The sequence below is a fragment of the Microchirus variegatus genome (genome assembly GCF_963457635.1).
Source record: "Microchirus variegatus genome assembly, chromosome: 1".
NCBI lineage: Eukaryota > Metazoa > Chordata > Actinopteri > Pleuronectiformes > Soleidae > Microchirus > Microchirus variegatus.
Window position 1 is genome coordinate 28,956,723 of NC_139802.1, and position 14,768 is coordinate 28,971,490.

A 14,768-nucleotide genomic window follows, 5' to 3' on the forward strand; every position below is an offset into this window, starting at 1 on the left:
CAAATAAAATCACAGGTGCAAGATGAATGCGCACACAGATTTATGATATATGCTCCATTAATTTGAGACATGTCATCCATCTTAACAGCAATAAATAATAAATGGTATAGTATTGGATATTTAAAATGATCAGAAAAGGGTTTTACTCATCAGTTACTGGCTGTTTTTCTTTTCATTCTCTCCTCTTCTCTCTTGTTGCTTTGGTAACAGAAACTGTCTGACACTATTTTAAACTCCTTTATGTGCATTAAATACCCATAATGGTTTCACACTGACAAAAGAAGGGGCTGCTTGATTGACAGGCATCTGACCCTTTAAGCTTCACCTCCACTTCTAACCCAACTCCAATCATCTCAGGAGCTTGAATGCCTATGTGCGACAGTTAATGCTTTAAACTCAAATGCTTCAAAGAAAGAAAAAAAAAGAAAGAAAGTAAATGGATACATATGACAGCACGCTTGAGCTTTAAAACACCTTCAACCTACAACTACACAACACAGCCCTCAAGACCTTTTCCTGGCATGTTTCTCAATTGCTACGGTGTTGTAACATTATTACAGGTCAGGAAACAGGCCACAGAGAGACTGCTGTGCTAATAAATCAGGTGATTGATCATCATCATTCTCACACCGAGGGCTGTGCCATGCGTCTCCAACCAGGAACACATATCAATAGTAACCCAAGTAGTTGTCTAGAGGCCTGAATGTGGTACACTTGTTGAGCAGCGTCTCTCTCCCCGAGCAGCGGGAGGGGAAAACAACTCCATGTGGCGAAGCCATTTCATTTCTAATATCATGTGGGTGATCAATCTCCCCTGCTATGAACGGGCGGTTGCAGTGGAGGCAATCATTCAACATTTGTGGCAGGAATATGGTATTGACAGAGAGAAGATGAACCGTGGGTATGCTCAGGCATGTGCTTGTGTATGTGTGTCAGTGATAGAGAGAAAGATTTATATTTTTTTTGTTAAGATTTTATTACCCAAAAACCCAATTTCTATTCAACCGATCAGTGGAAAACTGTGTATAAATATTAGCAGAATTTATTAAGGGAATATATGTGTACGGTAGCAAAATATTGTACAGCCTTAGATGCCAAACACAACTGAAACATGGAAACAGACGTGTTATTATATTCAGTGTTACACTGTTTTATCTTGACCATAAAACCTAAGAATGTTTGAGCCTCATGTTGTGCTTCCCTATTATTATCCATGCCAGCATAAATTTCCCACTACTGTGGCCGTTTATATTTTAGCGCACCACAAATATTTGTTTTGGAACTCCTGGTTGAGACATTTTTGAGACGGACAGTGAGGATTTTTAGGTTTTGTGTGGTCTGCTGAAAACCCAGATATTAAAGTGCTGTGCATTGAATCTCTGATGACATACCATGGTCATTTCATAAGTTAACACTTCTTAGCCCCTCAAACTTTACAAAAATTATGTGACATTTACAAATCAGACTACGAGAAGCCTTATAATAAGGTTTCAATGTTGACAGATAGCTGCTAGCCAAATCATCTCTATTGACCCCTGGTGGCTGGCTAAAATACAGACTATAGATGGCCCAGACTATAGATTTTTTTTTCTTTTTTCGATTACATAAAAATGGAATTAAAATCCTGATTGACAGCTAAGACTGATTCATGATTGGTTGAATGGGTGTATGGGCAGAGCCTGGTTTCCATGGCACCCCTCAGACTTAAGCTCCAAATAAAATCACAGGTGCAAGATGAATGCGCACACAGATATATGATATATGCTCCATTAATTTGAGACATGTCATCCATCTTTACAGCAATAAATAATAAATAGTATAGTATTGGATATTTAAACTCAAACTTTACAAAAATTATGTGACATTCAGTAGCTTTTATGCATGGAAAAAAAAACATCTTGTGCAGCAGAAAGGGTCAGCACTGCAGCTCAAAGTTCTTGCTGACAGCTTCCTGCGATATTTAAAGTCTTTTAATATCAATTACAAAGTCAAGTGGCTTGCCATAATTTAATTTGTGCTGTGCGCTGACGTCCCCTGTTAGGATTCACTGTCTTGTGCAATTATGCGGTGCTTCATTATTGGCCAAACTGTGAGTAGCCCTATTAATGTGGGTGGGAGATTCCATCCTTTAACTGATGTATTAATGTTGACATCCGCCCAGAGTTGTGCATTGCAATGGGTGTGGAGACTGTAAATTTAACCGACTGTCAGGGTGTCCTTGATACTTGCTGCTGGGAGAAGAGAAATAATCCGGTGAGGAGAGGGGAAAATACGTTGTGAACCCACTGTAGCAGCAGTAGATAAATATAGGGGGGAGAGACGGATGATGAGCGGCTGCGCTCTAATGGGAACCAAGGTCTTGTTGTGGTGTCGGGTTTTATTTACAGCTACTCTTCATCGAGGTGACAAGCCAGGCCCTCAGTCGATCCTTAATAGTAACAAGAGGCAGAGAGCGGATTTTGCATTCGGTTTTTCCAAATGGGAACATATGTCTGAGGCCAGTTTTTCACATTTGCATGAGTAACAGAATGAAGTGTTCACGTTGACTGAGTGTTATGGGTAATATATCGCCCAAATTACTGGGGGAGACTGTGGAAAGGTAAGCATCATTTGTCTGGGGACTCATCAATGTCTGACAAAGAAATTGGGACTAATGGCTGTAGAGCAGAGAGAAGTGGAGAGGCTAAATTTGTCTCAATCAATGTCACAGAACATGTTCATAAATCTGCAACTGTCATCAGCGTTCACTGGAGGGATACGTTAACAGTTTTGTTACGGGCAACTTTTAGTGGACATAGAATAAATACACTTCCTGCACTGCGTAAGGTAAAGTTTAGAAACTGAGGTAACTAGCTGGTGGAAGGAGAATCTGCAAAGGTGAGTGTCTGATGGTGATGCGGTAAAAAAAAGAACAGATTTTACAATAGATGTCGGGACCGTTGTGTGAAATATTGATGTGTTGTTTGTCAAGACAAAAAGACATTATGTCCAATCCACAAGACAGTATATGAGTCATCAATAGACGTGATGTCATTGTCTGAAAGTGGATTAGCCACACTGAGGGGCAATGAATTCAGGGTGAGACTTAACTCTACGGTCATTGTAGACTGTTTACAGTCAGATTTACAACAAGTGCAATGACTGGATGTTTTCGAGATTAGCAATATTTTTGGCTAAGCCTTATTGACTGCTATCTACACATAAAAATAATGCAGATACAGCCTGCAGCTCAACCTATAAATGGAAATCAGAAGGTTTAAGTCTGATTTATAGACATTGTCATATTTTGTTGCGCAGTGTGATTGGTTGGCACTGTCATTATTAACATTAAGAACTGTCGGACCAAAACACACTCTCTCTGTTGTTCTGTGGATTGTAACCTCTGCATTGACCACCACAGTATTATGTACTGCTGTTTTCCTCTCAGTAAAAGTAAATCCAAACTCCCTTCCTCCACAATTATATCAACAACTTAATCCATTATCAAAGCAAGGAAATAAAAGCATATGATACAAATAATAACGTGAGAAGGATAAACAAGAGAATGAACTGATCAAGATGATACCAGAGCTGGCTGGAAAATAGTGTGTGGTTGGTCACCATGGAGACGACTGAAACCTTCTACTAGAGGATAAACTGAAAATGCTGTGCGATTCGTTCATTTTTGTCGAGTGACAGGCTTTACTGGCCCAAAAATCCAATCCCTCATCACGTATCCTGCATATTCACACATACTACACATAATGTAACACATCCCATAGAGGAATCACATTAAAATGTCTGCTGAAAACAAACTTACGTCACTGTTGCAACATGTGTGCATACTCTTCATATATAATTATCTATTCATGTTCGCCTGAATACATTCTCAGAACCTTCAGAAATAAAGGACTAACTTATCTTATCTCCCAAAGATGCGCAGTTTATTTAATGTACAGAGGATAAGCACATACTTGCTATTTTTTATACATAGCAACTATGCTTTATACTCTGAAAAAAGGTATATTGCATTTAATGCAAAGCAGTTAAACAGTTGAACATTTCATTCTTTTATATCAAGTAAAACGCAGTTATGAGACATAGAGAAAGAATTCTGATACAGTTAGCTCTCAAGCATGCATGTTTATGGATTTCTCACATACTGTAGCTCCTGCAAGAGCAAGAGCTGTGGTAAACAAGGGACCTGATCATGCGTTTAAGACAAAAACAGCCTTACTGCCTATTTTCTGAAAGCAGGGCCTCTTTATATATATGTATGTATATAAATATGTATACATATATATATGTTTATATGTGTGTGTGTATGTATATATACATACACACACACACATATATATATATACACCCACACACATTTAATCATAATTAATAGAATGGTGTTTCCACCATAACATGTCAATATACCTGTCAATAATACCTCTGCTTTCCAGGAGCATTTCAAGTACATTTACAGTCTTTAGCTGTTGCTTTACAGTCAGAGGCACCGCTTTGTTAAGCGTGAAAGCCAGTTTGACAGGATTACGACACTTCCTCTAATTTCTAAAAATCACAAACACAACATTTCTTTATTTTCAATATATAAACAGCTTGGTGTAATGTTGCTTATTAGACAGATAACTACCCACATATACAGTCAGGGGGAAAAATATCTTCAAGCTTCACTGAGCTATGCAATCAAATTGCATGGACTTTATTTCTCATTATTTTTGCACTGAAAGGTCAGAAACTGATCACAAAGGCCTATTTCTACCCAAAAAAACAGCCTTGATGCAATGCCGCTCCAAGATGATTCTCATCAGTTTAAACAACAGAACTCCTGGAAGGAATGGATGGATATTCAAAGTGATGATTCGCATCCAAATATGAGGTTTTACCTCAACATCTAACTTGATGTGCTGCATTAAGCAGAAATACATGTAATTATTCTGTTCACCCAAGCATTCAGGCCACATCAGCATTATAACAAAGAGGAACCACAGCAGAGGACAAATGGATATGTTCTCCTACATATGCATGCCAGGATTAGCGTGCCACAAATGCATTGTATGTTTTTGCAGTGTTTCCACATCGAGTACAAATGCAGACAAAGCATTACTCAAAGAAAGGGTTTATATTTAATCATCTACAGATAATAGCAGGGCAAATGCTGCCCAGTGTGCTTTTATTTGCGAGTGTGCATATGAATGAAGGGGAAAACAAGTGGGATCACACATTCATTGTCCCCGAGGGAGTCAATCAAGTCATTTCATTTCCTTTGATCGGCTGACATTTACTGGTTTGACTGTGCAAAGGGGATTGCTGATTCATTAAGCGTTTAATCATTTTCAATTGGCTATCCATTTTTTTTTCCAATTGTGAAGATACTGTAACTCAAGTTTAACAAATCAGCAATAAAAATATACACTAAATAAGTACTGTTCCCTCCCTCTCTCTCCAAGGAACCCTGACACCTGTAAAATGCCTTTTTAAAAACATGTTTTCATACGGGGAATCTCCACCTTACCACCCCACTCATTCATACCATTTTATAAAACAATGAAAGCAACTTGATTTCAAACAGACTCTCATTGCCCAGACTCCCTTTTTACAATAGGGCTCCAACTTGCAACCAGCAAGGCCTCTAATAAAGCAAAAAGAGATGGAACAAAAGGACAAGGGTCTTGCTCAAATGTGCTGTTGCTTTATCAGCGGACACATTTAAAATCCTTGCTCTAGGCAATGGCTCGTGAAGCATCTGAGAAGATAGCCCATAGGGACTTGTGCTGGAAAAGCAGAACACCCTTTGATGAGCCTTGGGCCATTGCTGCACCTGTGTCTAATATGCATGGGTTTAAAAAAAAAAGAAAAAAAAAAAAGCAGCCTCTGGGTATGAAAACAGAACTGGCAACAGACTTCCTATGTTTATGTTACGTGCCACTGGATTTCTGGAGGCAAATTTTACTTACTATCGTGTTAATTAAGTGGCAACTCCAACAAAAGCCACCATTGCACCCTTAGATCCAGAAAGTAACTGACTCTCATCTTCACTTGCACTTGCATTGCCTTGGATATGAGCTCCAGTTTTGGGAGACACTAAGTTAGGCACCAGAGTATTTATTCTGGAATTTTCCACTTCAAAAGAATATTCATATTTAATCACAAAGAGTTTGTTGGAATGAATCCTAACCAGAAGCATCTATGTATGTATAAGTATACAATAATTTATTTGTATAGTCTTAGCTTCCACAGCAGTTTGAAGGGAAATACCTTTCATGCTAACATAAACCTGATGCCAAAACCAACTAATAGCAAAAGAGGGTGGATTAAAGAGAGTTGTGAAACAGTGGTTCCATTATTTCTGCTCCTACATTGTACTCACTGATCGTTGATAATAGAGAAATTGCATGGAACTACCAGTTTAAAGAAAAAGGTATGGCTTTACCCCCAAGTTCTAATCATTTTGATGAATGCTCATCAAAATGTGGGGGTTCAGGAAGCAAAGGCGGAAAAAAACAGAGTGAAACAGAAACATAACATGCCTCATCCCACCTTTGAAATTAAGGACTTCAGAATGAAGTGGAAAAGAATGTGCTCAAGGAAATGGTGACACTGACCTGATCAGTTCAAGACATCGGCATTAGACCAAAGAGTGATAGCGTTCATTAGCGGGCTGACATTAGTCTAAGGTTGAATTAGTTATGAGCCATACAATTGTAATGATTTTTTTTTTCCATCACTCTTATATAAAACCTTGACACTACTGTCCCTATCAATAATGTCTTTCTGTCCTCAAACGTGAATGTGCGGGCACTGCATTAGCTTATCTCTTTGAAAATAGACCAAAGAAATTAGCCGTGATGATACTGATCAATTTAGATTAGGAAAAAAAAAAAGGATCGGCTTCACAGAGCAGTAGCTGGTGGCAATGGGCCGTCCACCTCTGATTAGAGGGTTTTTATTGACTCTTTTTATCACTAGTGCAGTCGGTTTCAATATGTGCCTGTTTTTTTAGGGTTTTTTTTTCACCTGTATCTCTTGTATTTCTTATCCAAACAACATCGAAGTTGGCACTGCACACACTGGTGCCCTTTATAAGTCACGTACCAGGTCAGAAGCCTGTCAAGTAACCCTACATTTATATTCTATATATCAAATACATTTCATTACAGAGATGCGTTCGTCTGTTGGTGACCTCACTATTCAAAAACCGCATTCAAGTTTGCAGCATTCCTTTAAATATTTATAGTCTGCACTGATTTTAAAGATGAATAATGAAGGTTAAACTGATTAATCATGTGCATGGTTAGTGTATACGATTCAGGGATGCAGCAAACCCTTCAAGAACAAGGTAGTCACTGTACGTATCAGCTACAATGAAGTCAAGATTATACCATACGATTGATCAGCAAAGATCAACAATGACATTTTCAATCATCACTCACTGTACCTAAAATTTAATTTCTGAGTGTTTGTGGAGTCATAAATCAGTCTGTTAAAAGACAGGACAGCTCTGTTTTTCATCATAACTGCTTAGAGTCTGAAAGTACAGCAGCACAAGGCCACATGATCCCTCCGCTGTTGACTTAAATTATTTTTGCTCTCAGGCCAAAATAGAAAAGAAGCCAGGCCTTGAAGTCTTTGTCGGTTCCAGTGAATCAAACGCATGTGCTTGTGTGATGTTGCATAGATGCTGTGTGATAAAAAAAAAAAAATCCTTACTTTTCATTAGAAAACAGTGGTAACAAGACTTACCTGAGCCTCTTTTCGAAACCACTTTCAGGCAATGGACCACAACGGCATGAAGCAGAATCAGGAGAGGAATGGGAGCTTTCATTTTTCCCCGGCCCTACAATGAAACAAATGTCTGTGTTATTATTGAAGAAAGCTTTGAATACAATGAAACATTACAAAACAGTATATTAACAAAAATATATAGCGATCAACCAATTTGGGTCTTTCTGTGGTTGATGCCGGTCTCGTAAATCAGTCAGGTTGATATATGTTGCCAACCTTAACCCTAAAGGCCACATTATACTTCTCCGACTGCGTATGCGTTATCCGTCTGCGTCACCACGGAGACGCCTCGAGCATTTATACTTCTGCGTCGTGGTGACGGACACTCGCTGCAATTTCCCGCCCGATCAGTAGGGGTCGCTGCGCAAGGTTGTTGTGCTTCTGGCTACAGTGAGCAATGGCGTCCGAGAAAGAAAGAGAGAGAAAGACTGCTGTTGTTGAAAAAGTGGCCGTTTCTCACTTTTCTGTGTCACGGAACGCAGTTTTAAGATAATTTGAGGCGAGAAATTGGCCATTTAGAGTCTAAACATGTGCTGTGTGTGTTAAGATATGACGTATTTATAGTTCGGCAGCGGCGTTATCGGCGGGGATCAGCTCCGCCTCTGTCAGGACGCCCGGAGCGCACTGAGAGCCGGCACAGAGCAGCTTAGCTCAGCCTGTCCTGAGGACCAATCGCAGCTCTTGCCGTCTCCGTAGTCCCTTGACGGAGTGACGGACACTTAAAAAATATTCCGTGCACCCGGAGACGACGCAGAGGCTCTTCGACAGGTTCTGCGTCGACGCAGAGGACTCTGCGTAGCTACGCAGAGCACTTTACGCAGGAGTATAAATTGGGCTTTAGAATAAGAATTAATACACAGGACTGCTTCACTTAAGCAAACGATCATAGCACAACAAATAAGATCTCTCTCCAATCAGCATTTTGCATCTGCACTGCACTGGCATACATTTCTAATTAAAATAAACTAAATATTAAATACATGGACTTGGAAGTAAACATTTTCAAATGGCAGCATATCTCAAATTAACAAAAATATTTATCAGATGATTAATTAAAAATAATCAAAAATCAGCCTAGGCAATCTGATTAATCAATTAATTACCTGCCTCATTAATTAATTAATTAATCAATCAATCTACCTCAGAAAACCAAAACTCTACAAGTTTTGCAAAACTTTGAAAAACCTTAAATCCCAGTGGAAATAAAGCTGGTGCACCTCTATATGAGCAAAAGCATCTGTCTTCCTGCTTCATACCAGTGTCTCTTTGGAGACTGACTGTAATCCGGCTGTTCATCATGCAAATGTCAAGACACATCTCCATCAAAGCAAACTACCGTCAACATGACTCGTCTCACACATTTAACACATCATCATACCAGGATCTCTTTCCATCAGTGCATACCATAGTTGCAATTAACAATGCTTATTTCTGTCATATATTTGATTTGATTATTGATCCCTTCCTCTGAACTTTTTGATTATTACTGATGTTATTATTTTTGTTTTATTTGCTTAGGGACAAACCGATCTCCCAACTTGAGGCAAATATGCAATTTCTGCTATGGATTTGACAAGATTATTATTCTTTTTTTCAAATCCAAGATACCACACAAGGACGCCTGCATTGGCATTTGAGTCATGACAAAGATGCTTCACATAGTTTCCAAAAAAGCTGCATCAGAAAAGGCTTTGAGGGGAAACCCTGAAAAGCCACAATAACCCTGTAGACATTCACGAAGGCATGCGAAACTGGCCAGCATCCAGAGATGGCGACATCGCCATGTTGTCAAAAGGCCTATTGTTGTCAAGCCTTTGCTTCCTGCAACCAATGCCACCACAGAAAAGCTTCACACTGTCACACAAACTCTTATCTTTTTAATTAGTTTTCCATGTTGGAAGCAATTCTGCATCATACGCACAAAAGTGGTGGTCTTTCTCTGTGGTTTGAGCACAGAAGAGAAAGGAGGGAATCACCAGTTTGCCTCAGTTATAGTGATATCCTGGTCATCTAACCATCAATAAACACTGAGAGGGTCACATTATGTGATCTTGCCATGTAGGGCAATTTTTGGTTGTTTAGAGTGATGATACTGATGAGTAAATTCAGAAACCCATCATCTGTTGGGTACACTAATCATCCATCCTCAATGAAAACATGATATTGTGCTTTGCTCTAAGCTCGTGCAGCCACTGAGTGGAAAATGGCTCCATGAAGTGAGGTTTCACAAAGGACACCTTTTTTATTTTTTTTCTGTCTGGTATGTTATTTTATTTTCATGGCCAGAGAAAAGGGCAAACATAATTACTGTAAACATTGGTAAAGGGAACAATACATGCACCACCAATGTTCAAGGCCATATGTGTCCAAAAATATGCGCACTGCAGTGACACTGAAATGCAATACAAATAGTACCAACTGTTAGAAAGTGACTTCAAAGAAATAGCAAATATGTATTTATTATATTACTATTTAGTCAAACTTCAAGAACTATTAGTGTGGCTCAGTGGTTGGACTTGGTCTGAGTCACAGTCCAGAGAGAAATTTAGAGAGATTCAGTGAGAAACAACAAAAACAAGGATGAATTTTTGTTTTTTCTTCTTTGAATGATTTTAAATAAAATCAGATTATTTTCTGCAGGTCAAGTAACCATGCCAATAGTGTCGGTGAGAGCAAAAGCCTTGTTGTCCTTGTCTTCTGCCAGATGAACAGACAGGCTGTCCTTAATGTCCTGTGCCCACGTCTGCTGTCTTAGCGCCAGCTCCTCTGTCGAAGAGATCAAAGCGAGAGTAAAAGGTTCTAATCTGGCACCAGAGCCTTGTGTGTGTCCATGCAGGCACTCATGCTTTTGTAATCCATGATTGGCTGCCGCATGTCTGTGCAGTTGTTATTTGTGATGAGGCTGGACTTGATGCTTCTGCTTTGTGGCCCTGATGGCTGTGTTTACATGTCACTCTGGCACAGTCGTTCACTTCTAGCCACTCAATTCAAACCTCTATTGTCTCAGCCATTTAGTCTCAATTTGGTGGCTCTGCTGCAGTTATAGTGGGCCATGATTTAAACTGATATTCTAGGATTTTAATCATTGACGTTGTCAGCTACTGCCTTTAGAATGTGTTCACTGTTTTACCTTGCAGTTAGACAGAGATTTTAGCTCACAGGACACCAGAGTCATTTGTCTGCTGTTGTCTCCATCGGTAAGTTGGTTTAGTAAGTATATGTGAGCAAAGGCTTTCAAACACTAAATTCACAAAATAGAACAGCTGAACTTAGTACCATGGGGGATTCAGGTGAGAAAAGAAAGTTAAATATAAGAATAGCGCTTCTTTGTATATTATAAACTTTCTTATAATTGACAGTGTAACCTTTTCTTCAGCTGAAAGATAACATTATGGGAAGACGTCCACCGGTTAGAATAAACAAGCTTCTCAATGGCTTATCGAGGTCAAACATTCAATTTGTCATTGGTAATCATTAAAGGTTTGTCAATGTGTTATTGTCATGATCATGTTACGTCTTGACACGTGGTTATTAGCCCGTGATCAGTGAGCGATTCAGTGCAGCTGTCTAGCTGTCAGAGATATGATCATGGACACAATAGAGAAGAAAAAAAGTGAGATGAGTTATCCGTCTTATGTAAGAAATATGAAATTGTATTAAAAAAATAAAAAATAGACCTCCCCTTAAAATCCAACAATGAAAGCTTATCCTGTCAACCATCTCAGCATCCCATTCTTTAAAGCGAAGCTCTTCCAAAAGGTGCCGTCACCTGCCTCTCATTCTTTGATTGTTTTTTTTCCCACCTCAAGCATCCACTTCCTCCCCTCCCTGTTTCCTCCTCAGCAGATTCATCCAAAATTCAATTACTTCCGAGGAGGGTTCAGCAAGAGAAATGGGGCTCTCTCTCTCTCGACACTCTTGAGGCTCAGACTTAGCTCTAAGGAATGCCTCACCCTCTCACACTCGCACACAAACAATCTTGGCAACGCTTCCCACATTGATATTGAAAATATTACAATGATTTACACAGACTTCTTACTTCAAATTTCCATCTTTCACACATTTTCCTACACACAGTGAGAACCTGGTGCTAATGTCTGAATCCCTGCTCATAAATGGTGTTCATATCTTAAAACTGTGGGGCAGAACTATTCATTAAAATTATCAGAATGACTTTTGATTTTGACTTGTCTATGATTTATACTTTTTATTTTCTTTTTACAGTTCTATTATGTCCTACAAATGACCCCCAGGATACATATACTGCAAGTCATTGATATTTTTTGATGATGCCTTTTTTTAATGCTCCATCACATTTCAAATCTTTTACAATGAATATTAAACTGTACTGATTATATTGGAAATTAAATCAAAATAGTAATATCTGTCAGACAGGGAAATGTGAGGGAAAAAAGCTAATGAGCCTATACTTCTAAAGTTATCAAACTTTTTTTCCTGAGAATTTTATGGTCTCACTCACCAGATTCAGGTCATCTTCATAATTTTGATCCATTCTGAGACAAATACATCATAAACAGGGTGTGTAGCTATGGTGTGATTGATAGCTGATGCACATCCATAGTGACCTTATTAGTCCTCATCCTCTAAGTAAGCCCCTCCCTTCACCCTTTCATCCATTTCTGATTTCAGAGAACCAAAATGACGCTGGACATTTGTATTGCATTTTATATATGAGCAGTTAAGGAGATGCTTTCCTTACAAAAACCTAGAAATCCTTGCCTATTTTGACCAACTGTGATTCATTTTAAGTCACATATGCAGGATGAAAATCAATAGCTCCACTCCACCTCCTCTCCCCCACGTCCATCCTCAGCTATTCCTCCTACCTCTAGTCAGATAACTGATACGTCCTCGGCTTGGTGAGTGTTTGTCAAGAACACTTTTCAAGCCCTTACACCCTCAGCTGACGCACATACTCCCCCGCACGAGTCTGTGCTCTCCTCTCCTCGCTGAATTATTCCATTTTAGGTTATCTAATAACCCTGCAGCCGCAAGCCTCCACATTCCTGACATGCATACAGGAAGTGACAAAGAGAGAAGATGGCGCTTCTTTAACTAATCTTTAAAAATGTTTAACATGACAGAGCAATCTTTCTTTTGCTTCCTGAGAGTAACACACACATTGTAAATCAAGAGCAAAAGAAGCGATGAACAAGACACAGTTGAGAAAACAGCGTGTGAGAAAATTGCCTCTGCATGTGTCATTTCAGAAGCCTGTAAAAAGTTATTATTTTGTATTTGTGGTTAAGCGAGTGTTTTCGTTTGTGCTCCCTCCCTGACTAAAGTTGATGTACGTATTGATTCCAATGTTACTGTATTGATATGGCTGCAAATGCTGTGACGGTAGTCTTGAGATATGAACTTCACCTGATGTGCAGTGCAGCATAAAGCCATTGGGTGGCAGCAGGGGTCACTCTTGTCATGTAAAGTCTATGTAAGAACATGTCCTTATTCAAAATAAATGTGGATCACAATACGTATCTGTGCGGGAAACACTCTGCCCTCGTGGCAGCTGTTTTGAGACAAAAACTAATGACGTCGAGGCAAAAACATTACCTGCTGTGACCCCTTCACAGAGCCTTTTTCCCAGTGCCATGGTACACTGCCAAGTTTTTGTGTGAAATTGATTGATTACATTGATCTATCTTGTGCTAGCTGTTAATGTAAATATCTTTCAGTAGCGAAGAGTTTTCTTGTTCATTGTTTGTCTTGTTTTCTCCTTCAGCAATTCTTGATGCAGGGCCGCCTCAGGTGAGGAGGGGAATACCTTATTCAAAAGGTTTGAAGTCCCTTATCGTCTAGCGGACTATTAGGTCTGAAAACGACCTAATATACACTCCAGTAAAAAAAAATCAAAGAAAACATTTTTCCTGCCTCTGGCCATGAGAGAAAAAAAATACATATACGTGTTGGGAGCCATAGCCACCACTCAAGTTTACAAAATACCCCTTTTAGTGGGTTCTATGGACACACTAAAGTGTACACCCATACAAACTGTCTTTGCAGTCACGTCCAATCATTCGTCCCATTTCCTGAGCTGCCTACTAATGAGATTCTTTTTCCCGCCTGACTGTCATGGAAATAAGGATGACATTAAATGAACGGAGCTCTCTCTTTGGATATTCCAGGCCAGTGGAAAGAGGACTGAGGCAGAGCCTGCTAGAATCACTGAGAGGAAGAGGTGAAAGGGGAAGAGAGGATAAACGAATGCTCCAACAGACAGAGGAGAGGACGTGGTGAAGGCAGAGCTGCAGTAGAGCATTGAAACAATAATAAGAATGATTATAATTCTATAACAATTTGTTGATGTAAGGACTCAAAGGTCCAACATTAATAGATGTTGATTTTTCAAGTTGTGTCAAAAACTCATAGCTGCCATCGAGACAGAAGATGCAACTCCAACTGTCTGATGGATGTGGATTCAATATTACAGTGATGATTCACATTTGGACTGATAGAATATATCATATTATGCTCAGTGGTGGGTTGGGTTATTTTGCAAATAATGCTGTGCTTCCCTGTACACGTGAAAACCGTGAACCTCAGCAGAAGTGCTATGGAGTCTGTTTTTAAACTTTACCTCAAGTTGTATCATCTCAAATCATCTCTGGAGAGCTGAACTGACTTGGGGCTGAGCCATGAATTATGCATCAGCTGGTGTGATGACATCATCCCCCCCAAAAAAAGCAACACAAAAAAACACAAAATGCATGCTCTGGCTTGTTTGGGCCCTTGTCTAAAGGCTTATTCTAAGGCTACAAAAACAAAGAAAATGTTTTGCTTTTAAAGCAAACATACTTAAGTGGAGAATATTCAATTTTTATCAATGAACCCTCATAAATATTACACTGAACTTTTAAGACCATGAAAAGCTGCAGGTTGAAAAGTCTTACAGTTGTGAAACAAAAAGGAATCGTTTATGTACCTCAGTAACATCATTCTAAACACTTCAGTTTGAAGTTTGAAGTTGAATA

The 14,768-nt window shown here is 39.2% G+C and overlaps 1 protein-coding gene across 1 annotated transcript in view; it reads right to left on the minus strand.

Annotated features, from left to right (window-relative positions):
• The window catches only part of LOC310934382 (interleukin-1 receptor accessory protein-like 1), a gene marked incomplete at both ends in the record, with an annotated part of 194,251 nt that extends 186,438 nt beyond the window's left edge, over positions 1–7,813 (minus strand). The window contains one exon of the mRNA XM_083898094.1: positions 7,732–7,813. Within this exon, the coding sequence (XP_083754220.1) occupies positions 7,732–7,813 (82 nt within the window). The remainder of the gene's footprint in view (positions 1–7,731) is intronic.
• Positions 7,814–14,768: the final 6,955 nt, after the last annotated feature.